Below are 22,520 nucleotides of genomic sequence, written 5' to 3' on the forward strand. Positions count from 1 at the left end.
TGGGAAGAGACAGTGTAAAAACTTTATATCATCAGCCAAAACAAGACAAGGGGTAGACTTAGGGACAGACCATTGATTGCTCATAAGCAATTTCAGGCTGAAGTTAAAGAAAATGAAAACAATTCTATGAGAGTCAAAATATGACCTTGAATATGTCCCACCTGAATTTAGAGACCATCTCAAGATCAGATTTGATTCATTAGACACTGATGATGAAGACCAGGAGACTTGTGGTATGACATCAAGAATATCATACATGAAGAAAGCAAATGCTCATTAAAAATACAAGAAAGACAAAAATGGGTGTCAGAAAAGATGCTGACAGTTGTTCTTGAGCTAAAGCAAATGGAAGAAATGAGGAGGTAAAATTGCTGAACAGAAGAATTCAAAAGCCAGTTTGCGAACACAGAGTCAAATATCATAATGAAATGTGCAAAGACCTAGAGTTAGGAAAACAAAAGGAAAGAGCATACATCATCCTTTCTCAAGTTGAAAGAACTGACAAAAAAAAATTCAAGCCTCCGATTTCAGTATTGAGGGATTCTATGCACAAAATACTGAGTGATGCAGAAAGTATCAAGAGAATATGGAAGGAATACACAGAGTCACTGTACCAAAATGAAATGGTCGATGTTCACCATTTCACAATGTAACATATGCTCAAGAAATGATGGTACCGAAGGAAGAAGTCTGAGTTGCACTGAAGGTAATGGCAGAAAACAAGGTTCCAGAAGTTGATGGAATACAAATTGAAATCTTTCAATAAACTGATGTATCACTGGAGTCACTCTCTCATCTATGCAGAGAAATGGATGACAGCTCCCTAGCCAACTGATTGGAAGAGATCTATATTTGTACTCATTCCAAAATAAGGTGACCCAATGAAATGTGGAAATCATTGAACAGTGTCATGGATACCACATGCAAGTAAACTTTTGCTTAAGATATTTCAAAAATGGTTACAAAAGTGCGATAGGGAACTTCCAGAATTTCAAGTCAGGCATAGAACTTTAGGATATCATCACTGAAAGCAGAGAATACCAGAAAGATGTTTACTTGTTCTTTATGGATTATGCAAAGACATTTGACTGTGTGGATCATAACAAACTATGGATAACATTACAAAGAATGGGTATTTAAGAACACTTAATTGTGCTCATGAGGAAATGAGACATAGACCAAGAGATAGTTGTTAGTAACAGAACAAGGAACTACTGAATGTTTTAGAATCTGAAAAGGTGTGTGCCACCATACTTATTCAATCTGTATGCTAAGCAGATACTCCAAGAAGCAGGATTATATAAAGAAGAACGTGTCATCAGGATTGGAGGAAGACTCATTAACAACCTGAGATATAGAGATTATACAATCTTGTTTCTTGGAAGCAAAGAAGACTTAAAAATCTTACTGATGAAGGTCAAAGACCACAGTCTTCCGAATGGATTTCACCTCAATGTAAATAGAAAAAAAAAAAAAAAATCCTCACAACTGCTTTCAAGTCAGTGCTGACTCACAGTAACCCTGTATAGGGTTTTCAAGGAGTAGCTGTTGGATTTGAACTGCTCACCTGTTCAATCAATAACATCATTATAAATGGAGAAAAGATTGAAATAGTCAGAGACTTCATTTTGCCTGGATTCACAATCAGAATTCATGGAAACATCAGTCAAGAAATGAAGCGATGTAGTGCATTAAGCAAATCTGCTGCACAAGACCTCTTTAAAGTGTTCAAGAGCAAAGATAACAGTTTGAGGACTAAGGTGTGCCCAACCCAAGCCATGGTATTTTCAATCATCTCATGTGCCTTTGAAAGTTGGGCAATGAATAAGGAAGATGATAGAAGAATTAATGCATTTGAGTTATGGTGTTGGAAAACAATATTGAAAGTATATTGGACTGCCAGAAGAACGAACAAATCTGTGTTAGAAGAAATACATCTAGAATGTTCCTTAGAGGCAGGATGGTGAGACTTTGTCTTCTCATAGTTTGGAGATGTTATCAGGAGGGATCAGTCCCTGGAGAAGGATATTAAGTTTGGTAGACTGGAGGGTCAGTGAGAAAGAGAAAGACACCCAAGGAGATGGATTGACACAGTGGCAGCAACAAAGAGCTTAACAGTTGTGAGGATGATGCCGGTCCAGGCAGTGTTTCGTTCTGTTGTGCACATGGCTGCTATGCATCAGAACCGATTCGATAGCATCAACAGCACAGTAACAATTGGCTACTTAAACATGTGCTTTTAATAACAGAACAAGTAAAATGTGATGCTTGCACAACTCCATGAAACAAAATATTAGACATAATATATATCTATATAAAACTACCCAGTTACTGTAAAATAAAAATTCTTCTCAGGTGCACATGGAATATTCTCCAGCACGGATCATGTTTTAATCCATAAAACATGGCTGAAAAATGTAAAAGTACTGAAATCATACCAAGCTTGTTCTCTGTCTACCACTATAGAATTAAACTGGAAATCAATAACAGAAGGAAAATTGGGAATTCCATGAACATATGAACATAAAATTCTTAGGGGAAATTTTTAGTTCTAAATGCCTGTATTTGAGAGCGAGAAAAGAAAACACAAATCCATACTCTTAATTTCCATCATAGGAAACGAGAGCAAACTACTACCAACACAAATAGGAAAGAGTAAATAACAAAATATTAGAGCAGATATGAAGTATAGAAATTCAATGGAGACCATTAACGAGATGGAGGGTGGTTCTTTATTTAGCTGTACTGGCTGAGAAACAATGAGGAATCAAGTTACTAGACTATAAATGGAAAAGAGGACATTACTTCTGGCATTACAGAATTCTTGTTGTAAGGTGCCATAGAATCATCTAATGTAGTGTAGCCTGGTCTAGACTAGACTCTTAGAGGGCCCTAGGAGCGGCTAGTTGGTTTGAACTGCCTACCTCGTGGTATTAGAAGAGGATGCTATGAGTAGTTGTGGCACTGTAGGCTAATGCCCTGGACTGAAAAGTTGGTTTAAATCGCAGAGTCGGCGGTTCAAGCTCACCAGCTGCTCCTTGGGAACCCTATACAAGGTCACTATGGGTCAGAACCAACTCAACGGCACTTAACAACAACAAAATCATGAGCAATTGTTTGCCAATAAGTTAGATAACTTAATGAGTTGGGCAAATTCCTACAAAGACACAAACTACTAAAAACAGAAAAATTCAAGAATAAATAGAAAATCTGAATATACCTATAATTAATAAAGAGATTCAATTAGTAATCAAAGCACTTCCCACAAAGACAAATCCATTACTGTATTGTTTCACTGCTGAATTTTACCAGTTATTTTAAGAATTAATACCTATCTATCATAAACTCTGCCCAAATATAGAAGAGGAGGAAACATTTTTCAACTCATTCTATCAGCAACATGTTTATCTGATGCCAAACCAAAAGACGTTACATAGATGTAAGCTACAGATTAGTGTTACTTAACAACAACATTTATGGAGCAAATGACAAAATCCAGATATCATCTCAGTAGATGCAGACAAGATACACTAAGATCTAACATTTTTTAATTAAAATAGTAAAAATAGAAGCAATTTTATCATCCTCATAAAGGACATCTATGAAAAACCCACAACTAACCTCATATTTAATGGTGAAGGACTGAAAACATTACACCTAAGATCATGAACAACAAAAAGTGTTCTGTCATCACTCCTATTCCACATTGTTCTCAGGGTTGTAGACAGGGCAGTTAGGCATGAAAAAGAAATAAAAGTCAACAAAATTGGAAAGGAAGAAGTAAAACAAATTCCCACGATACGATTTTACTTATGGAAAATTCAAGACAATCCACTAAATACTATTAGGACCTAGAAATGAGTTCATCAAGGTTATAAGATACAAGATCAATATATAAAAATCAGTTCTGTTACTATACCCATTACAATTACTATATAGTTCGATTACTATAACCAACATAGTTCTATTACTGTGTTGGAAGAAGTGCACCCAGAGTGCTCCTTAGAGGTCAAGATGGCCAAACTTCGTCTCTCATACTTCAGACATATTGCCAGGAGAGACCAGTCGCTGGAGAAGGATATCATGTTTGGTAAGGTGGAGGGTCAGAGAAAAAGAGGAAGACCCCCAATGAGATGGATTGGCCTGGAGGGTCAGAGAAAAAGAGGAAGACCCCCAACACGATGGATTGGCCAAGTGACAGCATCAATGGACTCAAACGTGGCAACAATTGTGAGGTTGGCCCAGGATCGGGCAGTGTTTAGTTCTGTTGTGCATAGGGTTGCTATCAGTCGGTACCGACTCGATGGCACCTAACAACAACAACAACAATTAATATACCCTGGTGGTGGTGGTGGTTGTGTGACATGGAATCGGTTCCAACTCATAGCAACCCTGCACAGGGTTTCCGAGGCCGTAAATCTTTATAGGAGTAGAAAGCCTCATCTTTCTCACATGGGACTGCTGGTAGTTTTGAACTGCTGACTGTGAGGTTAGCAGCCCAACTCATGACCACTATGCTACCAGAGCTGCTTGTTGTTGTTGTTGTGTGCTGTGGAGTCGATTCCGACTCATAGCAACCCTATACAGGGTTTCCAAGGCTGTAAATCTTTACGGGAGCAGAAAGCCTCATCTTTCTCCCGCAGAACAGCTGGTAGTTTCGAACTGCTGACACTGAGGTTCTCAGACTGATTCGTAACCACTATGCTACCAGAGCTCCTTTCAGAGCTCCTTAGCAGTGAACAATCAAAAAATTAGACTATGTAAACAATTGCATTTACTTTAGCAATAAACGATTATGATACTAAGTTTGTGCCTCTTTCCAAATTGGTTTACACATTCAACACAATCCCTATTAATATCCCAGCTGGTGTTTTGGTTTTTTGTTTTTGTAACAATTGACAAGTTGAACTTAAAATTAATATGGGGACCTAAGGGACCCTGAAAAATCAAAACAACTTTGAAAAACAACAAAGTTGTTGGACTTCCACGTCCTGATTTCAAGACGTACTACAAAGTTGTATAGTAATCAAGACCACGTGGGACTGACCTCGGGATAGACATATGGATCGATATAATATAAGTGAGAGCTTCAAGGTCAACACATACATAGATGGTCAATCGATTTTCCACCAGGTGCCAAGACTTTTATTCACAGAATCAGCTTTTCAACAAATGAGGCTGGGACAACTGAATCCACATACAAAGCCATATAATCGAGTCCCTATCTCTCACAATATAAAAAAATAACAATTCAAACTAGTATGAAGACCCGTATGGAAGAGGTAAAGCTACAAGACTGTTAGAAGAAAACCTAATGGTAGATCTTTGTGACCGTGGGTTTCTTATTGGTTTCTTAGGTATGACACCAAAATCTTACATGATGAACGAACAAAAAAGCTGAGCATTGTCAAAATTAAGAGTGTGTTTCCAAGGACACCAAGAAGAAATTGAAAAGACAAACCACAGAATAGGAAAAAAACATAAAAATCGCAAATCAGATAAGGGACTTGAATCAGATAAGGACTTGTATGTAGAACTCTTACAACTGAGTAATAAAGACAAATCACCTGATTTTTTAAATGGGCAGAGGAGCAGGATACATATTTCTCCAAGGAAAATATAGAAATGACCTATGAACACATGAAGAGTTGTTCTTGTGGTTAAGTGCCGTCGAATCGTTTCCGATTCGACAGCACTTCATAGCGACCCTGTATAGAGTTTCCCAGGAGCAGCTGGTGGGTTTGAACTGATGACCTTTTGGTTCACAGTCCAGTGCTGATTCTCCAGCACAACACCAGGCATCCAACATCATTAGCTATCTGTAAACTATAAATCAAAACGCACGGTTTTTATTGTTGTTAGGTACCATATAGTTGGCTGCGACTCATAGTAACTTTATATACAACAGAATGAAACATCGCCTGCTCTTGCACTGCCCTCACAGTTATTGGTGTTGGAAACAATTGTTGTAGCTGACTATTTTTTGTTGACCCTATAACCAATGTTACCAGAGGCAGTTCCCTCCTGGTAACATGTCCAAAGTACATGAGATGAAGTCTCGCCATCCTCTCTTCCCAGGAGCATTCTGGCTGTACTTCAAAAACAAATTTGTTTGGCAGTCCATGGTACTTGCAGTATTCTTCGCCAACACCATAATTCAAATACATGAATTCTTCTCCTGTCTCTTGTTTGGTCATTGTCCAACTTTTACACGCATATGAGGTGATTGAAAATGCTGGTTGTTGTTGTTAGGTACACATAACAACCCTGTGTACAACAGAACAAAATACTGCCAAGTCTTGCACCATCCTCACAATTGGTACATTTGAGCCCATTGCTGCAGCCACATGCCAATCTGTCTCATTGAGTTCTATGTGCCAATCTGTCTCATTGAGGTCCTCCTCTCTTTGGCTGATCCTCCATTTTATCCAGCATAATGTACTTCTCCAGGAACTGGGGCCTCCTGATAGCCTGTCCGAAGTATGAAAGATGAAATTTTGCCATCCTGGCTGCTAAGAAGCCTTCTGGTTGTACTTCTTCCAAAAACAGTTGCCTGTTCTTCTGGTGGTTCATGGTATTTTAATATTATTCTCTTGATACCACGACTCAAACGCATCAGTTCTTCCTCTGTGGTCTTCCTTATTCATTGTCCAACCTTCTCATGCATATGAGGCAGCAGAAAATACCATGGCTTCAGTCACGTGCACCATAGTCCTCAAACAGCTATCTTTGCTCTTGAACACTTTAAAGAGGTCTTGTGCACCAGATTTGCCTAATGCAATACATTGTCAGATTTCTTGACTGCTGCTTCCATGAGTGTTGATTGTGGATCCAAGCAAGATGAACTTTTGACAACTTCAATCTTTTTTTAATTTATCATGATGTTATTTATTGGTGCAGTTGTGAGGCTTTTTGTTTTTTGTTTTTTTTTGCATTGCAGTAAAATCCATACTGAAAGCCGTAGTCTTTGATCTTCATCAGTATATTAAGTATTCTTTGCATCCATCAAGCATGTATGTTGTTAATCGGTTTTTCTCCAATCTTAACGCCAGGTTCGTCTTCATCTAATCTACCTTCGCAGATTAATTGCTTAACATACAGACTGAATAAGTATGGTAAGAGATTATAACCCTGGTGCACACCGTCCCAGATTTAAACCATTCAGTATTCCCTTGCTCTGCTTGCAAGCCTCTTGGTCTATGCACAGGTTCCTCATGGGCACAATTAAGTGTTCTGTTATATCTAGTCTTTGCAATGTTTTCCATAGCTTGTGATGAGCCACACAGTTGAAAGCCTTTGCATAGTCAGTAGAGCACAACTAAACATCTTTCTGGTATTCTCCGCGCTCAGCCAAGATCTGATGTCAGCAGTGATATCCCTCATTCCACATCTTCTTCTTAATCAGCCTTGACTTTCTGACAGTTCTCAGTTGATATATTGTTGCAGCTGTTTGAATTACTTTCAGTACCATTCTACTTGCATGTGACATTAATGATATTGTTTGATGATTTCCACATTCCATTGGAGTCTCTCTCTTTGGAATGGGCACAAATATGGATCTCTTCCAATCGGATAGCCTTCCAAATTTGTTGTCTTCCAAATTTGTTGACATAGATGAGTGGGTACCTCCGGTACCACGTCAGTTTATTGAAAGCTTTCAATCTGTATTCTGTCAATTTCTGAAGTCTTGTTTTTACCAGTGCCTTCAGGGCAGCTTGGACACCATCAGCCCTGAAGCATATGCTTCCTCTTGAAACGATTGAACGCCCATTTATTTTTGGTACAGAAAACCTGTATTCCTTCCATCTTCTTTTTGATGCTTTCTGTATCGTTCAATATTTCCCCCATTTGTTGCTGTTTTTAAGTGCCGTGGAGTTGGTTCTGACTATTTTGCCCGTAGAATTCTTCAACATTGGAAGCTGAGGCTGGAATTTTTTCTTCAGTTCTTTCACCTTGAGAAATACTGAACATGTTCTAACTCCAGGTCTTTGCTCAGTTAATTATAATAGTTAACTTTGTCTTCTCAAGCTGCCCTTTGAGATTTTCTGCTTAGCTCTTTGCCTTCCTCATTTCTTACATTTGCTTTAGCATCCATATGCTGGAAAGCAAATTTCAGAGACTCTTCTGACATCCATTTTTGTTTCTTTCTTTCCTGCCTTTTTAATGACCTATATAGCGTAGTGGTTATGAATCGGGCTGCAAACTGCAAAGTCAGCAGTTCGAAACTACCAGCTGTTCTGCAGGAGAAAGATGAGGCTTTCTGCTCCCGTAAAGATTTACAGCCTCAGAAACCCTGTACAGGGTCACTATGAGTCGGCACCAACTCCACAGCACATAACAACAACAGCATAATGTTCTTGATATCATCCAGTCATTAGTCTTATTAATTCGTAATTATAGTGCATATATGTGTGTATACATGTGTGTATGTATGTGTATATATATATGTGTGTATATATATATATGGAGTCCTGGTTTGGAACTGTGGGCTTATGCTCTGGACTGCAAAGTTGGTTTGAACTGCAAGGTCAGCAGTTCAAGCTCACCAGTTGGTCTCTGGAAACTCTACACAGGGTCTCTGTGGGTCAGAACTGACTCAACAGCACTTAACAACAGCAATATATGTGTATAACTCATTTTTGGGGTGACTGCCCGTTGGTTTCCCTTTTTAAAAATGAGTTTTAATTTACACTTATTGGCAAAATGTGGACTCTTTTTACCTGTCATTTAATCTAAACTGGTCATTTGTCCCAAGGTAGCATATCATACATGAAATCTCCTTTTTTTCAAGTCAAATATTTTGAAACATGATACTCAGAGTGTGATTTCCTAAAGATATATATTAAAGTTTTCTTGTGTTTTTAATGTTATTGTTGTTGTTAAGTGCCATCTAGTTGGTTCCGACTCATAGGCTATAAATCTTTGCTGAAACATCATATCTCATCTTTCTCCCACATTTTAAATATAGTATGCTTTATTGATTTAGAATACCACATAGCTTTATTTTTAAGCACTCGACCTTAAGGTTAGTTTGAACAGCAAGATCAGTAGTTCAAACTCACCAGCCACTCATTGGAAACCTTGGAAACCGGGTTGCTATGAGTCAGAACCAACTTGATGGCACTTGGCCAAGTAATATAGAGGGATTTATTGATTTATTGACGCACAGACACAGTTTTCAGTCTTGGAAGAATCCTGTTGTTATGCTTACATTACTAGTTAAAGTGGCCTTTTAATTATTTCCCATTTCTGTATAGGAGAAATATTAAATTGACTGGCCATTTTGTTTTAGCTACTAGCCTTTACAAACTCTAAAGTTCCTCAGGCTCAGAATTGTGTGTTCTTATACATTTTCAAGTCCTTATAGTCTGGAGGAATAAATTGGACTGCCTTAAGGGTTAGTGGGTAGGAGTCCTGGTGTGATGCTGTGGGTTAATGCCGCCAGACTGCAAAGCTGTTTGAACTGCAAGGTTGGCAGTTCAAGCTCACCAGCTGTTCCTCGGAAACCCTATATAGGGTCGTTATGGGTTGGAACCGACTCGACAGCACTTCACAACAACAACAAATGTTTAGTGGCTAGCTAGCATATTTTTATGTGTGAACTCTGAGAATAAAGTTGAGAAGATTTAACTGTTGTGCACTGTTAAGAAATAATACAGAAACTGTATAGAATTACCTTAATGACACCGTTTTAAGATAGCAAAGCTAGCTAATTTTTAAGGCAAGTCTTCAGCTGAAATGTTCCTAAAAAGAAAGACATCATTTTGTCGGTTACCATAGAATGTGAGCGAACACTTGTGGTTTCGTGGTAAGTCTTTTCTTCCCTGATAGTTACCTCATTTTGTGCTTTTAGGATTCCCCCCGCACCAATTGGAATAGCTCAAGGTGGTGCTGTGGGTTAATGTGCTGGACTGCAAAGTTGGTTTGAACTGCAAGGTTGGCGGTTCAAGCTCACCAGCTGCTCCTCGGAAACCCTATACAGGGTTGCTATGGGTCAGAAGCAACTCAAAGGCACTTCACAACAACATACAAGTATTTTATGAATCCTGAAATTGTTTTATTCTAATATTTCTCTTTGGATTTTCATTTTAAACTTGCTCTTTTTTTTTTTTTTTTTGTATTTTCACTGTCATACAAGCCTTTATTAAGCAAAACCACTCTCCACACTTCTTACTTTATAAAACTTTTTGTTGTGAACTGAGTAAAGTTTTGTAGACAAGTGATCAGTTTTACATTCAACAAATCCTACACTTTGTTTCATCTCAATGACTGTAGTTCCCTCACAAAAATCTCATTTCCTCCCTGTGGTTCCTATATCCATTCCACCCACCTTCCCACTGAAATTACGTCACCCAATAAGGTGCTAGAATTCTTCCAGGGGGAGCAAACACCGCACAATGGTGACATAGCACACAGGCCCAACGTTTGGTCTGTGGATGCCAAACATGTTTTCTGCACTATATACAAGTTTAATGTTAACTTTAGGAAAATCTAGTGCTCTTCAGTCTGAACACAAACAACTACCAACACTTGGAATAACTCCCATATTGTCACGCTGCTACCTCATGAGCACAAAATGAAGAAATGAACAGTGGCAGGCATGATGATTTTCCCACAGTGCCCTAGTACAAGATGCGTACAGCACTACGCATGGTTTTCCTGTGCCTTGCCCCAAGGTAATCAGCTACCACTTCCATGCTCATCACTTGAAGAAGAGGATTTCCAGGGACCAGCAGCATCAAAGAAGAAAGATAGACCAAAGCATAACTGGTCGCAGAATCCTTCACGGTCTAAAATCATCATACAAGTTTCTGCTGGCCTTTCATTTTAAACGACCTTATAGTGTATGGAAAGCAATCAAGGAGCTCTGGAACCCTATTTACAAGAACCAGAGTCTGGCACACATTTCAAATTTGGACAGACTCCTAGAAGACAGTTATTTCCAAGCATGTTCTCTGTAAAAACTTTACTCCATAGTAGGGATGTATTCTCTCACCAGGACACACCAGGTAATGGGCCCACAGAGCCAGGGAGGACACCCAGAGAGCTGGAACTGGGTTAGTTTTCGGTTTTTAGATTAAGGCATACTCAAAAATGTTCATATACAAGTTTACACTGCTTTTCTAACTTAATCAGCAGGTAATTAATGCAGGTTCACAGATGAATTACTCTCAATTAACAATATGCAACAACCATGCCAATCACTTGTTCTTCTATATTTTGCACAACAATGGTTTTAAAAATGTGGTACACTTAAGTGTTCATAATTGTCAGTTTTCAAGGCAGTGGAAGACCAAGACATTTTCCAATTATATGAAATTTAAGATTTATAATAAGCCAGAGGAAGTAGGCTTTCCTCCCATTCCCCATCCCCACATCTCACCTCTGTCTTCAACAGTCCAAGGAAGACTGCCCTGGAAACATAGGCTCACACATTACATTCAGGACCGTGATAAATACCCTCGAAACATCAGCTCACACATTACATTCAGGACTGAGATAAATGCAGGCATTAGGAGAGAGCTTGAGCTATGCTTCTTGGTGAAGAAACCATACTAATTTCGTTGTAAACCGAATCTGACTTTCACTGCAGTTCCAATTCATGCTTTTAGTGATCCATAACATTTTCCAAAATATTCAAGTAATTTCAGTCAATTGAGCCTTCAATGGCAGTGGCTATGTGTATATATATAGTATGGTAAAGATAAGACAAGAGTTTGGGCTTTGATTCTAAAATGCAGCATCTTTCTCTGATTCTCTTGACTAAACTTTTCCTCATCTTTTTTCCATTTTTTTTTCTTGGCTGTCTATCATCTTTCTGGCTTGAATTTCCCTCATTAAGTCAAAAAATACCTTGTCAACATTAGCTCGTGTTTTAGCTGTTGTTTCCACATAGTTAACATTCCACTGATTGGCTCTGGATTTTGCCTCTTCTACAGAAACCTGCCTTTTATCTTCTAAATCTGACTTGTTATCAACCATAAAAATGGAACATTCTCATCTTTTAATCTTAAAATCTGTGACCCGAAGTCAACTGTTGCTGCAAAGGATTCCATTTCTGTAATAGAGAAGACACAGAGGAAACCCTCTCCACTTCTGAAGTATTTGTCTCTAATTGCAGCGTAGTCCTCTTGCCCAGCAGTATCTAAGGTATCAGTCTGAACTTCCTCCCCATCCAGCACAACCGTCTTCCAATAGCTGTCTGCTTTAATGGGCTCATTTGTTATTATTGTTAGGTGCCATGGAGTCGGTACTGACTCACAGCAACCTTATGCACAGCAGAACGAAACACTGCCCGATCCTGGGCCAACCTCACCACTGTTGCCACGCTTGAGTCCGTCAATGCTGCCACTTGGCAAATCCATCTCGTAGGGGGTCTTCCTCTTTTTCTCTGACCCTCCATCTTATCAAACATGATATCCTTCTGCAGCCACTGGTCCCTCCTGACAGTATGTCCAAAGTACGAGAGACGAAATTTGGCCATCTTGGCCTCCAAGGAGCACTCTGGCTACACTTCTTCCAAAACAGATCTGTTGGTTCTATGGACAGCCCATGGCACTTTCAATATTCTCCTCCAACATCATAACTCAAAAGTATCAAGTCTTCTATGGTCTTCCTTATTCACTGTCCAGCTTTCTCATGCATATGAGGTTATTGAAACTACTATGGCTTGGGTCAGGTGCACCTTAATCCTCAAGCTGACATCTTTGCTCTTCAACACTTTAAAAAGGTCTTGTGCAGCAGAGTAGTGTAATGCAATACATCATTTGATTTCTTGACTGCTGTTTCCGTGAGTGTTGATAGTCCTCCACAAACTCATCGTACATGAACTGCAGAGTCAGCGCGGACTTGCCTACACCACCACTGCTCACCATGATGACTTTGTGTAAGGCCAACGAATTCTGACCCTTGGGCTTATTTGCAGGCATCATTGTTGCAGAGTTTTCACTGAAAAATGAAGAATCTGCACTGTAAGCCGGTTCGCAGCCCCGCAGACTCCAGAAGCCACGGTTGCGCTCATTCAGGTCGGAGGGTGCTTAGCCTTTGTGCTAAAGAAGGTACTGGGCGTAGGGAAGCAACAGAGGATGAGTCGGGCAGAGCCTAGGCAACTGGTGGAGGAGGAGGTGGACTCCAAGCGCTCCATGCTCCCTGTCTCCATGTTTTGCCGCGTCTGTTCAACTTTCTTTCTTCCTACACATTCAGTCCACTTGTCTATGCCTTCATCTGAAGCCCAGGGTCCCAGGACTGCCATCTGCATCTGTTTCATTTGGTTATCTGTATCTCTGCTGTTATTGTTGTTGCTAAGGACCGATTAGTCGGTTCCAACCCACAGCGACCCTGCATAGGGTTTCTGAGGAGCGGCTGGTGAGCTTGAACCACCAACCTTGTGGTTTCACAAGGAGGAAGCGGGATAACTGTTGTTCCATGGTTGTTGTTGTTGTTATGTGCTGTGGAGTCGGTTCCAACTCATAGCGACCCTGTATAGGGTTTCCGAGGCTGTAAATCTTTACGGGAGCAGAAAGCCTCATCTTTCTCCCGCGGAGCAGCTGGTAGTTTCGAACTGCTGACCTTAAGGTTCACAGCCCGATTTGTAACCACTACACTACCAGAGCTCCTTGTTCCATGGAGGGGATTGCAATTGTTGAGATGAAACTAAGTGTATTATTTGTTGAATGTAAAACTGATGACCTTGTCTGTAATAAACCTTCACTCAGTGCACAACAAAAAGTTTAAAAAATAATAAAAAGAAGAGCTATGACAGAGGTCAAGGGTTGTTCCGCTGAAGACAGCAGTAGCTGGAAGAGGCCCTGTGGCAGAGCCGGCAGGAGAGGCCATGTAGCAGTCAGTAGGGATGGCAGAAACCCATTAGAACACAGCTCAGAAAGCTAAAGTGTTGTGTTGGTATGGGCTGGGTCAGTGAGCAGAGGAGAGAGGTAGGGTTGCTAAAGGTTGAGAGTCCTTTCCTCAGGGGGTGGAGAGGAGGCCTGTTCTGAGGGGGCAGAGAGAAACCTGTCCTCAGGACGCTAAGAGGAGGCCTATTCTCATGGGGCTTGAGAGGAGGGCCACGAGGCCTGTACTGGGTGGTGTTGGAGGAGAGGAGTCCTCTCCTGAGGGATATAAGAGGATGACTGAGAAGGGGGCACACACAGCAGAGAAGGAGGCTCTCCTGTTTGCATGGCCAAGAGGAGCTTAAAGTCCCATTCTGCAACCAAGAAGGGACAGATGTGCTCCCCCTCTTTGGGAAAACCTTCTAGACTTGGCGTGTATACTTCCTGTTCTTACTCCGGGCTTGTAACCTGTTGACCCTGTTCCCTAGCTTGCCTGATTACTTCTTTAAGAAACCGGTGAACTGTAAGTGTGATTTGCGAGTTCTATGTACTCGCTGAAGTGGATCATCAAACCCAGTAAAGAAGTAAAGAATGCTATGGGAAGGATGGCCAATGCCAGAATTGGTAAAAAGGTTGGAGAATGGAGGGATGTCTGCCCTCCACTCATGGGACTCAGCTTTGTGTACCAATCCTGATCATTACAAGGAGCAACTGGTGAGCTTGAACCACGAACCTTGCAATTCGAACCAACCATTCAGTCCAGTGTATTAACCCTCAGTGCTACTCATAGTGACCTTGTATTGGGCTTCTAAGGACTGGCTCGTGGGTTTGAACTCCCAACCTGTGGTTAGCGGTCCAGTGCTTATCCTACAGTGTCATACCCCACAATCAAACCTATATTACAGTTGTGGAAGCAGCAGACATTGTCTGCTAATCACTGTTTGTGTGACGTGCCGTCGAGTTACATAGCACCCCTGTATAGGCTTTCTGAGGAGCAGCTAGTGAGCTTGAACTGCCGACCTTGTTGTTCAAGCTGACTTTGCAGTCCAGTGCAGTAACCCACAGCACCACACCAGGACTCCTGCTAATCACTAGGCATCATCATAATAACAATAATAATGAACTTCTACACGAAATGATTGATATATGTCAGTATCAAAGTTTTTCCTTTATTGGCCTGTATTTACATGTAGCTCATTATGCATGTAGATCCATTTATAGATCTCATTTACAAATATTTGATCTATTTCATTTGTTATATTTCAAAGGATTAAATCATTTGGATGGTTAAAAAAAACCCCAACCCCTCATTTTCAGACTCCCAATGAATATAATAGACATATGAAATCCACTACAGCACAATGCACTAGACCACGAGGTCGGTTTGAGCAGCAAGGTGAGCGGTTCAAACCCATCAGCCACTCCTCAGAAACCCTAAACAGGGTCTCTGTGAGTCCTGCCAACTTGATGGCACTTAACAACAACAACAATGAATATCAGGAAAACCCTAAATTAGATGGGCTGACACAATGATGGCCGCAATGAACTCAAACACACCACGGATAATGAAGCTGGTGGGGGAGCTGGCCAGCCTCTGATTGTCCAGTTGTGCGTGGGGTCTCCATGAATCGGAGTCTACTTGAAGGAAGTAACAGCGGCGATCTGCTTGATTACTCAAATTCAAGTTAATTTTTTTGTTAATCTTGTTGTTATGTGCCGTGGAGTCAGTTCTGATTCATAGCGACCCTGTACAGGGTTTCCGAGGCTGTAAATCTTGACGGGAGCAGAAAGCCTCATCTTTCTCCCACGGAACAGCTGGTAGTTTCGAACTCCTGACCTTAAGGTTCGTAGCCCGATTCGTAACCACTACGCTACCAGAGCTCCTTAGATGCTCAAAACTGCTTTTCCTACCCTAGCGACAAAATTCATGGAACTAAAATGAGTCATCTTTAGCCTGATACTCAGCTGAGCCATATTTTTATTACTTGCTAAAGATTGGACTGAGAAATGTTTTGAAAATCTAGGAAGGATTTACATGGACTGGAATTACAAAAGGAAAGTAGGTCCACAGCTAAGACCAACTATAGGTGGTGGTGGTTATGTGCAGTGAGTCAGTTCTGACTCATAATGACCCTGCATAGGGTTTCCGAGGCTGTAAATCTTTATGGGAGCAAACGGCCTCATCTTTCTCCTGTGGAACAGCTGGTGGTTTTGAACTGCTGACCATGAGATGAGCAGCCTGACTCTTAATCACTACGCTACCAGAGCTCTTTGAACTATTAACTATTACTATTAACTTGAAATACTTCCAAAATAAACACAATATCCTCTTTCATGCTCTATCCTACATGTGAGTTTTTATGGAAGAGTAAACTTTGCTACATTCAGGGGAAGTATGTTACATTTATGGTTGTTGTTAAGTGCCATCAAGTAGATTCCGATCCATAGCGACCTTGGATGGGGTTTCTAAGGAGCAGCTGGTGAAGTTGATCCACCAACCTTGCAGTACAAACCGACTTTGCAGTACAGCGCATTAACTCACAGCATCACATTTATGTTAGAGAATGAAAATACTAATTGTTCCTAATTTTAATGTAGCCAAAAAAAAATTTCAGGCATTTACAAAAAAGTTATGACTTTCTCACGCTGAAGCATCCCAAGTTGGAATTAAAAAATGGTACAGCTCCCCTGGGGGGAGGAGGCAGGGGAGGATTTGGCAGTGCCTAGCAAAAGGAGCTCTGGTAGCGTAGTGGTTACAAATCAGGCTGCTAACCTTAGGGACAGCAGTTCGAAACTCCTAGCTGTTCCGTGGGAGAGAGTTGAGGCTTTCTCTTCCCGTAAAGATTCACAGCCTCGGCAGTCAGATCTGACTCCACAGCACATCACCACCACCACCAGTAAAATTAAGTATTCATTCATCCTGTGTTTCAGCAATCTCACGTCGAGTCTATGTAATGCATAGGATTTTCAACTTTGGCTTCTAATGTATTTTATCATAATAAATTACAAATAAAATCATGGCAGCTTACGATAGCTTTTCAGTGATTTTCTGTGTTTTCTAGGATAATGTGAAGTTGTATTTTGAGAAATAATATTTTAAAACATATAAATCTTATCCATGTAATTATTTTGTCAACTAAAAGGTTTTTTTTAAAGTCAAATAACTTTTTCTTCAGGCATCTCTGAGTGAATGATCAATTTATTGTTTGGTTTGTTTCCAGATAACCTTTTTCATGTTGCTTTCTGCTGTGTGTGTGATGCTGAATTTGGCTGGCTCCATCCTCTCCTGTCAGAATGCTCAGCTCGTCAGCTCCCTGGAAGAGTGTCAGTTGGTGAGTAATGCAAGCCAAATCTTGTGGTAAAGGCCAAGACTTTGATTTTGCATGAGAGCAATTTAAAAAAGAATTTATTGTATCCTTTAATCTTCTATAAGCTTTCCATGAATGTTTTCTAGTTGTCTGAAGGAATCCTGGTGTGATACTGTATTGTTTGAAGAATTAAGTTGACTCACTTTAAAAAAGTTCCCCAAATTAAAACTTGTTCTTTGGTAGAGAAATAAACTAGCTTTCAGGATGATGAAAATGTTTTAGAAATAGATATAAGTGCTGAATGCACAGCATTGTGATTGTACTGAATGCCACTGATTTATTCACTCTAAAGATAAAAAAATATTTCCCTTCCTTCTCCACACCCAATTATTCTACTTGTAAATAAATCAATTAATAGTAGTTAGGATGGTGTGGTGCTGTGGGTTCATGCCTTGGAATGCAAAGTCAGTTTGAACTGCAAGGTCCACAGTTCAAGCTTACCAGTCGCTCCTCGGAAACCCTATTGGAATACATGTCTTTGTGTCGAAGTCCTATGTCGGGGTCCAGCCTCGACAAGGGAGTGTGGGTGTCACGAAGAAGGGAGATCTGGCGGAGAAAGGGATAGAGAAAGAGAGAGATGAAATACATACAAAAAAGACAGGCACATACATATGATGCAAGCTGGCAGATAGACAGATCTGCAAACATTTTGCCTAGCATTGCACAGCATTGCACACAGATCTAAGAGACCTCAGTCTTTTATTCTCTTCTTTAGGGAGGGATTTGTTACAAAGAAAGGATGTAATTCACAAAGGGAGGATATAATTTACAAAGGGAGGATGTAATTCTTTAGCTAAGACAGGATAGGAACTGAAATGTGATTAATCATTCAAAACAGGATTTTCAGGAACAACTTTTAAAACATTTTCATAGTTTTAAACAATCTAACATTTTTTATTTTTACAGAAAAAGGGTTCAATCAAGCTGTTATGTATTAACTTTTAGGCTTAAATGATCTAGAGCAGCCATGTGTGGTTTCTCAAGGATACTTAACATAAAGCAAGGTTCCTGAAAGGAGCCAAGCTGTCTGTACATTTTGCAAACTTTTGTTTGTGAGCAAGATCTTAGGCACCGGGCTTCATTTATCTATACCTAAAATGCTACATTGTTCGTAATTATTATATTCCTATATACTTTCAGGAGGAAGGAGAGCATCTGGGTTAAACTGATTATATTCAGAGGTGGTTTAATGGGGCTGCCACTGATCAACCCAGGGTCTGCTTATGCTGTCCACAGCATCTTTGTAACATATTTTAGCATTTGCATTGACATTAAATTTCTTAAAATCAGTTTTGTATGTTGACTTTGAGTTCTAGTATAAATATAATCTTGGTAAGAAGAGCACAATATTATTTAATCAGACATGTATTAACAGAAGAAGAAAGCCAAAACAAATCATAAGCCGATGCTTGAAGAATACTGGTTTCACAATAAAAACCCTTGCAAAACAAGCAAACAAAATATATAGTTCTCAGTTAACATAAAAATTTCTATCAGACTCAGGAAAATGGTGTGTAGACATTGTTGAGGGTCAAGAAGTTGTTTATTGGATGGAACTCCCGCTCCATGATGACTTGGCTTGTGATATCGTGATGGGCATATCTGGCTGGAAAAAGAACTTAAACAGCCCGGCTGTATGCAAGTATGGGTAGGTAGCGTTTGACTCCCAATATGACCGGATGTTGGCTACAGTGGCCTTGGTTCTGTGTCTGTATCTCAGAGTCTAAGCAGAGGTAGCTTTTAGAGCCCTGCTCTTTGATTTTATGTTTTGGTTTTTTTCTTCTTTTTTTTTAAATAGCAGCAAAGATAATTACCTTTTATTTATTTAAGTTTTTATTGTGAATTGAGTGATAGTGTACATGGGAGAACATCGGTTTTACACTCATCATTTCATTGCAATGATTACTGTCTCCTCTGTGCATCATCATTAAATCATATTTGCTTCTATTCCCTCTTTTTTTTTTTTTTTTTTTTGCAGTGGTGGGGGGCGAGGGATGTACATAAAAGCACTCAGGAATATATAATCATTTACATCACCAAAGGGCACATTCTGCAAGCCTGCCTCCTGGCCACCAGCATACATTCTTTCTCTTTCCACGAGTCTAGAGTCCTCAGCTGCTCTCTCTCTCTCTCTCTCTCTCTCTCTCCCTCTCTCTGTGTCTGTCTCCATTTCTCATCTTTGCCTCAGCCTCTGGTTTCACTGCTTCTCTGGATAGGGTCCCACATTCCGCTTGTGCTCTTCTCCCATGATGGTCCTAAGGGTCCTCTGTTTCTGGACTGTAAGATTAATTACTCCTCCCTTTATGTTACAAACTTCTACCTTTACAGTTGTGACAGTTGCAATTAGTCATGATAACAATTACTCACTGTTGAATCATAGGAATCTTATCCCCATCATGGAGGGATTTCTGTGGCCTTATTTTTTAACTGTTTATTGTGAACTGAGTAAAGGATTACAGATGAGATCATCAGTTTTATATCCAGCACATCCATGCAACAACAGCTTTTCTGCTTTCTCCCTATGGGTCCTATTTCCAGTCCACTCAGCTTTTCATACTTTGTCAACTTGGTCCTTCTGAAAATGTTGCCCTTTTGATTTTGAATGATTGAAAGTCAATGGTGAGCAGACCTTGATAGTACTGTTTCCCCCTCTGTATACCTGTCTACTGCTTTTGGGATACAAGGGTGAGTTCCTTTACAAACCTGAAGGGTGGTTGAGGGCCATAGTTTCATGTTCCTCCAGTCTCTTTCTGACCAGTAAGCCTGATTTTTTTTTTTTTTTTTAATAATTGTGAGTGTTGTTCTACGTTTTCTCCTGCTCTCTCCTGGATCCTCTAGTGTGATCCCTTGCAGCACAGTTGTAATGGTGGCTGAACACCATCTAGTTCTTCTGGTCTCAGAACTGGTGCTCACATATTCCATTAGTTCATTGGACTAATTGATTCCAAGAACCTTAAATTCTTAGCACCTTTCATTCTTCTGCACATGGAGAGACCAGTAGTTGCACCTTAGTGGCCACTCATGAGCTTTTCAAGATCCCAGATGCTACTTACCAAAGTTGGATGTAGAACATTTGTTTTGGGGGACTATGTTATACCAGTTGATCCTGGTGTCCCCTGAGACGGTATCCCTGAGCTCCCAAGCCCAGCCCTTCATGGCTTAAGATGTTTGATGATATCTAAGAAGTTCTCATCATTTTTCCTGCTGTATGCTTTACCACATTCATAGGTAGGAAAGGTAAATACTCATGTACCAACAACTTCTTTCAAACTCTTAGATATCTGTGGGATATATACACATATATATCTTCCTCTTGTACTCATTCATCCTGTGTCTTTGTCCATGTATTTACCCAAAGAACACTTTTCGAGGTTGTATATAGATCACTGTTTTCCTCGGTCCCCTTTAACCCTTGCATACCTCCCTGAGTTTTCGCCTCTCTGCATCCTTGTTCTGCCAGCCTCCCTCTTCTTGTACATTGCCTTCCCATCACCCAAGTTAGCATATGTCTACCCTGTAGCCAGTGACTAACTCCCCTTCCCTCCCACCCTTGATAACCACCAAAGAATTTTTCTTCTAGTGTAGAAGTCTTTTCTTAAGCTTTCCCAGTAATGGCTGTGTGCATTATTTGTCCTTTTGTGATTAACTAATTTTACTCAGCATAACATCCTTGAAGTTCATCATGTTATGAAATGTTTTTCAGATTCTTCATTATTCTTTAAGGTAGCATACTATCCCATTGTGTGTATGTACCGAAGTTTGCTTATCCATTCTTCCACTGATGGGCATTTAGGCCATCTCCATCTTTTTGCTATTGTGACCGGCACTGTGATGAACATACGTTTGCATATATCTACTCGGGTCCTGGCTCTTATTTCTTGTGGAGATATACCAAGCAGAGGGATTGCTGGGTTATATAGTATTTCTATTTCCAACTTTCTGAGGAAGTGCCATACCATTATCCACAGTGATTGGACCATTTTACATCCTCACCAGCAACGTAGGAGGGTCCCAGACTCTCCACATATGCAACAGCATTTGCTGTTTTCTGTGATTTTGAACTTTGCTATTAATGCTGGTTTGAGATGATACCTCACTATTGTTTTGAATGGCATCTCTCCTTGTGTGGCACTGTAGCATAACCACCGGGCTGCTAACCTCAAGGTCGGCGAAGTCTAACCCATAAACCACTCCTTGGAAACACTATACAGCGTCGCTATGATTCAGAACCAACTCAACAGCACTTAACAACAACAACCACGATGGATAATGATCATGAATACTTTTTGATATGTTTGTTGGCTGCCTGAATGTCTTCCTTGGTGAAGTGTCTGTCCTCTTTAGCCCTGTGCCTGTTTTTAAATTGGGTTGTTAATCTTTTACTTGTTGAGGTATGAGTTTTCCATACATTTTTGTGATTGGTCTCTTGTCTGATGTGTTGTTGCAAAAATTTTCCCCCAGTCTGTGTGCTGCCATTTTACTCTTTTGGTGAAATCTTTTGTTGCACTTAAGAGTAATTTTTAGGAGGTACCAGTGATCTATTTTGTTGTCTACTGTTTGTGTGTTTTCAGTAATGTTTGATAGTTTATGTATGCCATGTATTAGAGTTTAAGATTGTTCCTATTTTTGTTTCATTTATGATCTTTATAGTTCTAGGCTTTACATTCTGGTTTTTAATCCATGTTGAGTTTGCTTTTGTATGTGGTGTAACCTATGGGTCTTGTTGCATTCTTCTGCAAATGAATCTCCAGTTTTGCAGGTACCATTTGTTGAAGAGACCATCTCTTCCCCCATTTAATGTGTTTTGGCCCTTTGTCAAAGATCAGCTGACTGTATGTGGATGGATTTCCTTCTGGGTTCTCATTGATCGATGTCTCCTTCATTGTACCAGTACCAGTTTGTTTGACCACTGTGGGGCTGTGGAGTAAATTCTGAGATCAGGAAGCAAGAGACCTCCAACTTTGTTCTTTTTAAGCAGTGCTTTGCTTCTCTGAGGTCACTTTCCTTTCTAGATAAAGCTAGTGATCATTTTTCTCATCTCGTTAAAGAACGTTGTTGGAATCTGGATTGGGTTTGAGTTATATCTGTAGATTGCTGGGTAGTTTTGACATTTTTACAATGTTAAGTTTTCTTATCATGAGCACATAGTATATTCTTCCATTTTTTAAGTCTCTTTTGCTTTCTTGTAGTAGTGTTTTGTAGTGTTCTTAGTATGTCTTTTTTTCTCTGGTTAGATTTTTTTCTTAAGTAGTTCATCTTTTGGATGGCTATTTTAAACAGAATTATTTTCCTGCTATCCTTTTCAAACCTGTCTTTATTAGAA

The 22,520-nt window shown here is 40.0% G+C and overlaps 1 protein-coding gene and 1 pseudogene across 1 annotated transcript in view; one reads left to right on the plus strand and one right to left on the minus strand.

The window, feature by feature from the left end:
• Positions 1-11,647: 11,647 nt before the first annotated feature.
• On the minus strand, positions 11,648-12,932 carry LOC102833958 (annotated as a pseudogene).
• A 153-nt stretch (positions 12,933-13,085) lies between these two features.
• FAM189A1 (family with sequence similarity 189, member A1) overlaps positions 13,086-22,520 on the plus strand; it is a 150,570-nt gene continuing 141,135 nt past the window's right edge. Inside the window, exons 1-2 of the mRNA XM_006872159.1 lie at positions 13,086-13,169; positions 17,051-17,161. Of these exons, the coding sequence (XP_006872221.1) occupies positions 13,086-13,169; positions 17,051-17,161 (195 nt within the window). The remainder of the gene's footprint in view (positions 13,170-17,050; positions 17,162-22,520) is intronic.

Source organism: Chrysochloris asiatica, unplaced genomic scaffold (assembly GCF_000296735.1).
Source record: "Chrysochloris asiatica unplaced genomic scaffold, ChrAsi1.0 scaffold00184, whole genome shotgun sequence".
NCBI lineage: Eukaryota > Metazoa > Chordata > Mammalia > Afrosoricida > Chrysochloridae > Chrysochloris > Chrysochloris asiatica.